This window comes from Schistocerca americana, chromosome 5 (genome assembly GCF_021461395.2).
Source record: "Schistocerca americana isolate TAMUIC-IGC-003095 chromosome 5, iqSchAmer2.1, whole genome shotgun sequence".
In the NCBI taxonomy this organism is placed as follows: domain Eukaryota; kingdom Metazoa; phylum Arthropoda; class Insecta; order Orthoptera; family Acrididae; genus Schistocerca; species Schistocerca americana.
In genome coordinates this window covers 349,611,176-349,623,368 of record NC_060123.1, presented here as the reverse complement: position 1 = coordinate 349,623,368, position 12,193 = coordinate 349,611,176, and the positions used below count along the sequence as shown (strand labels likewise).

The following is a 12,193-nucleotide window of genomic DNA, read 5'->3' as shown; positions in this document are numbered from 1 at the left end:
TTATCTACGACTAACCACCTTCATTACCTACCTTCCTGAAATTTCTTCAGCTTTAGTATGCATGTCATAACCAATAAACTATAGGCACAGTGCACACGCATCTCTGGAAATGTTTTTCAGTTTTCAACCTAAATATATATAAATTTTTGTCTTATCATTACATAATCCATTTGAAACCTTCTTGACTTCAAGTCTCTTGTCATGTATGCAACATACTTCCACTATTCTTAAACCAAGTGTTTGCAAAGGTAATTCATACTCTGTGCAAGATACTATTAGGCAGGTTTTCTTTTTGTCCATTTCTTCCAGTCCATATCCTCCCGTGTTTCCCATCCTTTCTCTTCTCTTGACATGGAATTCAAACCTGCATCAGAATTAAATTTTTGTCTCTTCGACAAACATTTTCTCTCTCTTAACAGACATCCTTTGTCTCAAAACTGTCATCATCTCCATGCGTGCTTGCAATAACATGAGGATCATGTCTTTGTGTCCAACTTGACTATACTGTTCATGATAGTTCACCCAATTTCCTGTTTTCTTGTTCATTATTTACACTGCTCCATGCATTGGACCTACTGAATTTTGGGTTCATAACCCTATACTCGCACAACTGGAAAGCCTGTTCTTCCTGCTGCTCTACGTCAATAATTTCCACAACATCGAACTTCAATCCATCCAATTTTCTTTTCACGTTTTTCATGTTATCTAACTTACCTAACAATGAAGGAGGCCAAATACTACACTCCCAAATTTAAAATGCCAGTTTATTTTTCTTTTATATCTAATGACACCATGCAGATTAATTCCCACTCAGAGATCCAAAAGGGTGAATATTTAAACTCTACAATATTTTACCTAGAAAGATGCCATCATCATTAAACCAAATAGTACCATTCCATGTCTTCAAGAAATATAGCAACTATAGTTTCTCCTTAATTTCAGTCATACTGCAGTACCAACAAAGCAAGCCTCTGTTAACAAACATTACAGACCGGATCAGTCAATCATCATGACTGATTCCTTTGTAATTTCTAAGAGTACTGTAGCCTCTCTTCAGAACCCATACATTAGTCTGGTCTCTCTAAAGACACCCCTCCAGTTAGCTGCAGTCTAGATACCTTTCCAGTTCGCTGCAGCTATGGGTCAATTATCTGTATTGTTGCAATACACAAGCCACCCCATCTCATCTAGACCTATGGTTCATGGGGATAATTCCCATCAGCCACTAAGAATATCTGAAACATCAAGAAACTAGCCCACCTCTACCAGTTTAGAGGGTCTTTCCCAAATATGAAATTTTGGTATTAAAGTTTTTTCTTACTGCTTAGGCTCAGCTATTTACCTTCTAGAGGCAATATAATTCTTTCTAAGCAGGTATTTCAGGTAGAGCTTCCTGAAGAAACTATTCCTTAGTTCTTGTCACATTTAGCAACTTTATCCCACAATTTTTCAAATACAATCCCACAGAAAGAGTACTACAGGTATGTGCCAAGCTCAACGATACAATAAACAAACTTACAGTCTCGTAAATTATCAAATGTCCACTGGTCGTTCTGGAAGAATGGATGAGATTTTATTTCTTCAACTCCATTTCTTCCTAGGCGCCTTGTTCTGAAAAAGTGAACAGTGCAATCCATAATACAGAAGGGATAAAATACAGTAAGTTATCTACCTTACATATATTTAAGAAAAGAGGAGGTATAACATATTCATTTCCTCTAATAAAACTGTTTTTGTTATTGTTCTATAAAATTTTGGGTATGCAGGCGCATAAATTCAACTTCTTCTTCTAATATTTTGGCTGAATACTGTCCAGCCATTTTCAAGGCACGTATACGTTACACCTCTTTGCCGCCTATCAACGTCTCTGGCGCCTCGTGTATCTTTCGCCGCATACGCAGTGGTTTGGTCCTCAAGTTTAAAAGGACGGAGCAAGTGCTGGAGCATTAGTCATCTTGGCTCACTCTGAAGATGGCTGGATGGTATTCAGCCGAAATATTAGAAGAAGAAGCTGAATTTATGCGGCTGCATGCCTGAAATTTTATGGAACAGTCTTTATGCCATGAACACATTAAAATGTTTTTGTTATTACCTGTCCGTGAGAAAGCCACAAATTAAGGCTTTAGCGTCTTGACTAATTTCTACATCTGTTGGAAAATGAAGTGAATTGCGATGATCCATGATCTTGCTGTATGTACCAACAAGGCTATCAGCATAAAATGGAGTGTCTCCAACTAACATTTCATAAAGGAAGACACCCACACTCCACCAATCACACTCACGACCATATACACCTTCTCCACCTTGGGACTGTAGCACCTCTGGTGATATGTAATCAGGAGTACCTACGGCTGTATCTGACCGCACTAGACCATCCTGTGAACAGAAATTATGAGTGGCTGGTCTGGAACTGTAGTCTCAAAATGCACATACCAAAAATTTATTACAGTAATAACCAGTAACATTTCTGGGATATATCAGGTCATTTCTTTACTTCATAACAGTAGAAAAAGACTTCACAATAGGGGAAAAAAGAGCACTGACACATGGCCTTCAATTAATCAATTTTTGAAGCATTTTAATATTAGCACTGACACATGACTTCAATCAATCAATTTTTGAAGCATTTTAAAATTCTTCTGAAATAATGTCAATTAATGTCCACTGGTGGTGTTAATGTCAAACTGATTTGAAATAACAATACACTGGCATAAAGTATTCATAGGAACAGTTATTTTTACATGTGTATTAATTATCTCCTTACATCATCCATCCTCATGCAAGTACCAAAATCTGCTAACTTGAGGTGACCATGCTTGTCCAGGAGCATATTATCTGGTTTCACATCTCTGAAAACAAAGAATATTTCAGAATATATTTCTGAATAAATGACTGCTACACAAAAATATTTCAAAGAACACTCACCTATGAACAAAACCCATTGAGTGAATGGCATCTAAAGCTAAAACAACTTCAGCACAATAAAATTTTGCCCATTTTTCAGGCACATCATAGTTGGACATAAGGTTAACAAGATCACCACCTGTAAACCAATAATCAAAATTAACAGTTATCTCTTGAATTTAGTACATAATGTGAGGTTTGCTGCATGACATACCAGGCATGTAATCCATAACCATGTACAGATATTTAGCATCTTGAAATGCAAAATGCAGCTGCACTATCCATTCGGAGTTAGCATGGGCCATTATATCGCGTTCTTCCCAGAAGAATGCTGAGTCTGACCGTTTAATCTAGAAATGGTTAAGAAAAGTACTGCTTTAATATTTATACTGTATTAAAAACAATCTTATGACAGATTCAATGTAACATGAGAATGCAGTATCTTTGATAACATACCATTTCAAACTTGCTTAATAGCTTCATTGCATACACTTTTTGAGTAGATCTATGCCGTACCTGCAACAATATCAGCATTCAGAACATATTACAATAGAAAGATTACACGTTCATATGAAACATAGAATAACAGGAAAGGATAATGGATGACCGGTTTGTTAGTGGGTTTCTTAGAAAACAGAGCGTGTCTGTTAGGAAACCACTTAAAAGGTTTAGTAAAAAATATTTTTGGAGGGAAGGAGAAGGATCAGGGTTTAATGCCTTATTGAGAACGTGGTCACTAGAGATGGAGACTACCTGAGGGTACAGCTCCACTGTTCAGGTAAAATGAAACAGTAAGTGCCTATATTGGCACTACTGGCGCCTGCCATGGACTACACACACATATAACAGGTAGGACAATTCAACTATCTTTTCATTGAGAGAAAAGTGTGTGTTCATTACTCATGATTTTGGGAGGTAATCGGAAAAAAAGGGATATATCGAAAACCGTCTATTGACTGTACAGTATTATTATTATTATTATTATTATTATTATTATTATTATTATTATACAGCAATAAAAAACTACGTCAGCACAATGACGTTCATTTACAAATATTTTGTTAATTTTCACAATGTTCTCGTCAATATGTAAATTTCAAAAATTTTTGTCTTTTCCACATCATCAGAAAATTTCATTCTTGAACGAAATTTTCAATCTGCAGTGGAGTGTGTGCTGTTATGAAACTTCCTGGCAGATTAAAACTGTGTGCCAGACCAAGACTCAAGCTCGGGTTCGGGTTCAGCACACAGTTTTAATCTGCCAGAAAGTTTCAATTTCATTATTGGTCATCTACATCTACATCCATACTCTGCAAGCCACCTGACGGTGTGTGGCGGAGGGTACTTTGAGTAACTCTATTGGTTCTCTCTTCTATTTCAGCCTTGTATTGTTCGTGGAAAGAAAGACTGTCGGTATGCCTCTGTGCGGGCTCTAATCTCTCCGATTTTATCCTCATCGTCTCTTCGCGAGACATACATAGGAGGGAGCAATATACTGCTTGACTCCTCAGTGAAGGTATGTTCTCGAAACTTCAACAAAAGCCCGTACCGAGCTACTGAGCATCTCTCCAGCACAGTCTTCCACTGGAGTTTATCTATCATCTCCGTAACACTTTCGCGATTACTAAATGATCCTGTAACTAAGCGCGCTGCTCTCCGTTGGATCTTCTCTATCTCTTCTATCAACCCCATCTGGCACGGATCCCACACTGGTGAGCAACATTCAAGCAGTGGGCGAAGAAGTGTAGTCCTACTTCCTTTGTTTTCCGATTGCATTTCCAACTAATCTCAGTCTGGCATCTGCTTTGTTGACGATCAACTTTATATGATCATTTCATTTTAAATTACTCCTAATGCCTACCCCCAGATAATTAATGGAATTAACTGCTTCCAGTTGCTGACCTGCTATATTGTAGCTAAACGATAAAGGATCCTTCTTTCTATGTATTCGCAGCACATTACATTTGTCTACATTGAGATTCAATTGCCATTCCCTGCACCATGCGTCAATTTGTTGCAGATCCTCCAGCATTTCAGTACAATTTTCCATTGTTACAACCTCTCGATATACTACAGCATCATCCGCAAAAAGCCTCCGTGAACTTCCGATGTTATCCACAAGGTCATTTATGTATATTGTGAATAGCAACGGTCCTAAGACACTCCCCTGCGGCACACCTGAAATCACTCTTACTTCGGAAGACTCCTCTCCATTGAGAATGATGTGCTGCATTCTGTTATCCAGGAACTCTTCAATCCAATCACACAATTGGTCTGATAGTCCATATGCTCTTCGTTCATTAAACGACTGTGGGGAACTGTATTGAATGCCTTGCGAAAGTCAAGAAACACGGCATCTACCTGGGAACCTGTGTCTATGGCCCTCTGAGTCTCGTGGATGAATAGCGCAAGCTGGGTTTCACACGATCATCTTTTTCAAAATCCATGCTGATTCCTACAGAGTAGATTTCTAGTCTCCAGAAAAGTCACTATACTCAAACATAATACATGTTCCAAAATTCTACAACTGATCGACGTTAGAGATATAGGTATACAGTTCTGCACATCTGTTCGACGTCCCATCTTGAAAACAGGAATGACCTGTGTGCTTTTCCAATCCTTTGGAATGCTACGCTCTTCTAGAGGTCTACGGCAACCCGCTGCAAGAAGGGGGGCAAGTACCTTCGTGTACTCTGTGTAAAATCGAACTGGTATCCCATCACATCCAGCGGCCTTTCCTCTTTTGAGCAATTTCAATTGTTTTTCTATCCCTCTGTCATCTATTTCGATATCTACCATTTTGTCATCTGTGCGACAATCTAGAGAAGGAACTACAGTGCAGTCTTCCTCTGTGAAACAGCTTTGGAAAAAGACATTTAGTATTTCGGCCTTTAGTCTGTCATCCTCTGTTTCAGCACCATTTTGGTCACAGAGAGCCTGGACATTTTGTTTTCTGCCAAGTCAGTACATAGAACTTTACTTTCGACTTCATTGAACGTCTCTCGCATAGCCCTCCTCACACTACATTTCTACTTCGCGTAATTTTTGTTTGTCTGCAAGGCTTTGGCTATGTTTATGTTTGATGGTCTTCTTCTTTCTATGGGCACTTCTATCAAAATATTGATCAACTAGTTTTTTTCTTTCTTATGTATCACTAATCAAAAACATTTGCTGGCTTTCAGTCTACTTTTCCAGTTAGCTTTGAAAACCTACCTCAGCCTACCATGTAAAGCCTTTCTTTCCTGCACAACAGGTCCCCTCTATTTTATGGATTATTGTTCCACTCTGAACCTCAAGTTTTGTGCACAATACATCTGAATTTATCACCGTTTCCAACCACACTTCTGGAATACCAACTTGCTGCAGTTCTTCTGTGCATTGTTGAAAGCATTGAAGGTTACTTTTCCTTTCAGTTTATGGAGTTCCAGAAACGCTTAGCCTGCCAGGCATGATCCATACTATGCATTGCACATAGAACTTTAATCTTCTCTTTCTAGATGGTTATTAATGGTTCTTAATTTCTGTAAAAAATTCTTAACTGCACCTGTACATCAATTCACATGTTGCTCAATATTTTTCTCAATGTCTTGAATTTCTTTTTTATCAGTCAGGTGACTGCCTTGTGGTGTAGCAATACGCATTGATGCTCAGTGGCTTTGAATGTGCTTCCATGTTGGCGACAGTGCCATCTGTCATTTTGTGCTTGCTTGCTGTTGCACGTCTAGTATTGCACATACACTCTACAAGCCTCATGGCTCATATTCCTATAATAGACCTAGACGCATGATACGTCTCATACATCCTCCCACCACCAACTCCACTGCAGTCACAAACATCACCTATTCCATAAAAGGCGGGGTTACCTATGAAAGCTCAGTTGTGTGATCTACAAGCTAAACTGCAACCATTGTGCTGCATTCTACGTCGGCACGACAGCCAACAAGCTGTTTGTCCACATGAATGGCCACTGACCAACAAACTGTGGCCAAGAGACAGCTGGACCACTCAGTTGCTGAGCATGCTGCCCAACACAATCTTCTTCACGTCAATGATTGCTTCACAGCCTGTGGCATCTGGATTCTTCGTATTAACATCAGCTTTTCTGAATTGCACAGGTGGGAACTTTCCCTGCCATATATCCCACGTTCCCATAACTCCTCAACCTCCACTAGTCCCTGTCCTTCACCTACCTAGCCCCTTTCCTGCTCCCACTCCAGCACTATGTAGCCTTCTATTTCACCATCACACCCAGTGTCTTTTCTCCCTGCCTCTATCTCCCTCCTTTTCCATTCCCCTTTCTCCCCCCTCGAACACCCCAACTGCACCCAGCAGCCTTACCCTACCCCCGACACATTCATGCATATTGCCACAAGCAGCATGTTGCCGTCCCCCACCTCACCTCCATATACCTATCCCTCCCCACTAGAGCCTTCTTCTTACACCCACCATCCAAACTGCTTCTCCCTTCATGTGCAGCTGCTCAGTCTGACGACAGTGGCCAGAGACAGTGGTCATGTGTGAAGAGTTGTACTTGCACAAATGTATGTGTGTTGTCTACTCCACAAGAAGGCCTTTTGGCCAAAAGCTCACATCTTTAGCAGTCTTTTTGTTGTGCCTGTTTGCGACTCAACACCTCTTCTATATGGCAAGCAGCGATCTATCCTTTTCATAAGATTGGTCCAACCCTTGAGAGTATTGGGTACAGTGGGTCAAAATTGAAGACAACTGGCTACTGTGTTATTCAGCCAATCAGAGAACAGACCTTCTGCACACAGGAGAGGAATTTTGAGCACAAGTTGGAAGGAGTCCATGGTCTCCTCCTGTGACAAGAGATCATGTAGCCCATAACTCTAAGCATTTTCATAAAAGAAGTTCTGGTTCTTTCAAGAATATGAACTATTAATAAAGGTTTATCATCATTTGTGGATGACATCTGTGAAATATTTAATTTTTTAGTAAAAACTGACACTTTCCTTTTGGAGGGTACAAATTCTGCATGGCATGGTGAGCAGTCATAACCACAAACTTTCAAGAGTCTAAAAGAGATCATTGGCATAGTATTTGAACAAGTATTCAACACTATTACACGCCATGTGCTTTTGTACATTGTTCTCTGATGAAAAATGTTGCTCTTTCTGTATGAGGTCTGAGTTAAAACCTTAAATTGGCTACTAAAGTGAGTACTTTCTATGTTATTAGGAAGTCAGAGCATTAACTGCACAGTCACATGCAGTGTATTTTATTCTGGGAAAAGAAATTATTTCATATTTTGAATTAAGTGAAGCTGTTAAAGAGTTCAGAACTAGAAGAAGAAAGTGATGGACGAGGAACAGTGAAGCAAAGCGAGCAAATGATAGAAAAGCAGTGAGACATAAGAATAAAAGAAGATACATGTGGCGAAAGTCGTTCTTTACTACAATGTGATGCTGCTGGGAGGTATAAATCATACAACAGAAGAAGCAGTGTAATATGAGCTGTTGAGCAATTGGCTGACGGGGGAGGGGGGCTGACAGCATCCATAACAGGCCGGTGTTTGTGTTCTGGTATTGCACAGTGCATTGTTCGAATTCACAGTGACAGTATGTTGGGTACTGCAGCCTACAAGTTTTGTTTATTTTGTCTGGTGCTTTCTGGAGTTAAATAAATGTCAGTATAGAACGGAATGATAATTCAATGGTAGTGAAGCATGGGGAAGCGGTGTGTTGCAGTGTGGGTGGAACCTGAACTAGCTCTCTAGGAAAGACACAGGGAGAAGAGATAGAAGGAAATGAGGCTTCTGCTAAAATGTAAAGCAATTATCTCCAACTGTGAGGGTAGATTTGAAACAGGATGTATCAATTAATACAACTACGAGTGCTAGTTTCAATTTTGACAATGATCACCTGATGGACACCAGTCATTCTGAGGTGGCTTCCACTAATCAGATTGATTTATATGAACAGGTAACAATGGAAGCAGATATCAAATTGGTTTCTTGCCCATTAAGAAGGAAAAATAGGAAATAGCGTCTGAAAAAAGCAGACTGGAGTGCATCCACGAAATGTTTGCCACACTAATGTACACTAAGGGGGCGGGGGGGGGGGGGGGGGGGGGGGAAGAGAGAGAGAGATTATGATGTCAATAAAAATTTTAAGGAAGTGAAGTAAAACATCAATCACAAAACTGATAGACAATCAAGTAAAATAAGTAGCTTGGATAATGAGCTCAAAAGCTTCAAATCTTTCAGATACTGATAAGTTACCCTTTTGACTTAAACAAAGTTGGAAAAAAAGAGTTGCAGATGTTTCATAGCAAAATCAAGGAAGGAATTTCTCAAGTTGACACAAAATGCAAATAGTCCTCAGAAAATGTAAATAGTGAAATCACATAGGGGAGTAAATGAGTAGCCAATGAAAGAGTAATTGTATACAAAAAGTAATATAGAAGGTTAAGGTTGTTGAATCTGTTTGTAAAAGTAAATATGAAGCTTTGAAGAGTAAAATTACTGTTGAAAGTGAGAAACGTGAACCATTTGAAAAGAATGTATCTGCTCATGTGAATGTAGTGGAAGCTAATGTGGATCAGTTGACTAGTCAACTTAATGCACCAGAAAATGTACTGCATAAACATGACAGTAGATTGTGTAATGTAAAAAAGAACATTAGAACAGCTACTACTAATACAGAAAGCAATTTTGTCACAGTAATATGATATGGCTTCTGTAACTAACAGACAATTTTTGATATTGGTCCTGCCAGTAACATTCACCCAAAAGAGTTTTGGAACAGTTTTTCAAATGTTTTGCCTTGATTACAAACTGCCTGACAAAAGATTGGATACATTATTTCAGAATTTTTGAGGGAAGCGAGAATATGAACAGTTACTACTAATGACAAGTGTGATACTTTGGAAAAGTTTAAGGGCGCTTTTTTCAAGGTATATTAGGGAGGTAGACAAAACCAAATGCAGTGGAAAACACTATCTGAATTGGCGAAAATTTCAATCCTAGAAAAGAAAAGTGTAAAGAAGTTTGCTTTAAAATAGATGATAAATCTGTATATTTAACTAATAAAATGGATCCAGAGAAAACTGTAATGGGTCTGGATAGGAAATTACTCATGAACTAGCAAAACAAAATCATTGCAGCTCCTAGACATGACACTGGAAAGTTTATTGATTATTTAGAAAGGGCAGAAAAATAAATGCAGAAAGAGAGGCAGGTGAACCAAATTTTAGGAATCAAGAAAATACAGGAAATACGCAACTGTTGAAGTCAAGGGGATACACATGTTTCGGAACAGATATAATAATGGGGAAGGGGAGTGGGGGTGTGGCAAGAAGTTAGCACAACTTTCCAGTACCAAGACAAAGTAACAGACAGTGAGAAACTATTTACAGACTGTGAGCACCAATACATGGCAACACAGACCTACATCTTAAACAGCAGGTGGGGATACAAGCTGAAAGTGGTGCAGGATTCCAGAATATGGAGAACTAAATCTATAAATCATTTGTAGAAAGGGAAGTAGTAACTTGAATCCACTAGCCATACATTTTAAGAACAGGGACTATGGGAAGAAGAGAACACATAGGTAAAGCAAGTAAAATTACAACCGAGAAAAGCAAAATGAGTGTAGTTAAAACACAAATATTTAATGAAGGTTTGGACGTCTTTCTGAAAGAAAAGTAATGAGACTATTTTTTTTTTTTTATCTACCAAAGTTTTTTTCCCCCAAACAACAATACTGTCTCCTTCAAAGTAATTCCCTTCAACAGCTATACACTGGTAGAGTCATTGCTCCCAGTCTTGGTAGCAGTGCTGAAAGGCTTCAATTGGTAGAGCCTTTAACATGTCAGTCACATTCTTTTCAATGTTCTCCAGAGTCTCAAAATGATGGTCTTGTAAGACATTTTCAATTTCAAAAAAACAAAATTTTTGCAAAGATTCAAATCTCGTGAACAGAGAGGCTGTGGAACAACAGATGGCTCTGAGCACTATGGGACTTAACTTGTGAGGTCATCAAGTCCCCTAGAACTTAGAACTACTTAAACCTAACTAACCTAAAGACATCACACACATCCATTCCCGAGGCAGGATTCGAACCTGCGACCGTAGCGATCGCACGGTTCCAGACTGTAGCGCTTACAACCACTCAGCCACTCTGGCTGGCTGTGGAACAACAGGAATGCCTTTTGGGGTCAAAAATTCCATGATGAAAGTGGCTGACAGTTTGTCCTGGAGGAACAAATTCTTTGTGCTTGATATCTCTACTGTTAAAAAAGCAAAGCAGCATTGTTTTGATCTTTGATTTGCTCATTCAAGCTTTTTCCAATCAAGTAGATGTCACAGTCTGCAACTTTTCACTTTGGGCTTTGTCTCAGGACTGTACTCAAAAATCCAGTGTTCATTACCTGTGATGACACAAATGAACCATTCATGGTCACTGGCAATGCTCTCAAAATGATCAACGCACGTTTTTTCAATTGTCCTGTTCAGCTGTGAGATTTTTTTGGCACCATTTTGGCACAAACCTTTCACATGTGCAAAATGTTTGGCCTTCGGTCAAAAATTGATATACAGTGAAACTGTTTAAGTTTAGCAGGTCACACATCACCCTTATTGCTAAACATTGGTCTGATCTCATTAGAACATACACATGTTTGATGTTTTCATCAGTTTTCAAGGTTGAAGGTCTCTCTGAGTGAGGTTCATCTTCAACATGTTCTCAGCCTTCCAAACTTAATTTGTGCCAGCAAAAAACTTGTGCTCTTCATAAGGAATGTTCCCCATAGGTCTGTTTCAACTTTTCATAGGTCTCACTTTTGATTTCTCCAAATTTAATACAAAACTTGGTTGCATAATGTTGCTCTAAATTCTGCTGTCCTATTTTTGTAACACACAACAAAAACATAGTTTCACAGATGGCACCTTCAAAAACCATGTGATGGCTTGTACATAGCTGAAACTCTGACCGTGCATCAGGAAGGAATGGACCCACCAGTCTACACAAGTAGAACAACACAGCATTGCAAGATCACTCACAATGTTCCCAGTCTCATTACTCTTCCCACACACCACATACAGATTCACTGAAAGAAATGAAGAATCAGAAACACAGAAAAACAGATGAGGAATCTTGTCACGAATAAGGGAGAGCACAAATAAGGAAGGGTTGTTACGCAGAGATGTGAAAGAGAACAAAGCGGGAGAAGCATCTGTGGAAGTCTAGTAAGAGTGAATTCAGATTTAATGAAGTATTTTAACTTGTCATTATTGTACAAAATGACTAATGTTAAGAGGGATGATACT

The 12,193-nt window shown here is 39.0% G+C and overlaps 1 protein-coding gene across 2 annotated transcripts in view; it reads right to left on the bottom strand.

Annotated features, from left to right (window-relative positions):
* LOC124615439 (rho-associated protein kinase 2) overlaps positions 1-12,193 on the bottom strand; it is a 209,116-nt gene that overhangs the window by 167,945 nt on the left and 28,978 nt on the right. For both annotated transcript variants that reach the window (XM_047143326.1, XM_047143327.1), the window contains exons 5-10: positions 3,361-3,420; positions 3,119-3,254; positions 2,926-3,043; positions 2,765-2,849; positions 2,093-2,376; positions 1,520-1,611 (exon numbers count right to left, since the gene is read on the bottom strand). In XM_047143326.1, coding sequence (XP_046999282.1) covers positions 1,520-1,611; positions 2,093-2,376; positions 2,765-2,849; positions 2,926-3,043; positions 3,119-3,254; positions 3,361-3,420 — 775 coding nt within the window. The remainder of the gene's footprint in view (positions 1-1,519; positions 1,612-2,092; positions 2,377-2,764; positions 2,850-2,925; positions 3,044-3,118; positions 3,255-3,360; positions 3,421-12,193) is intronic.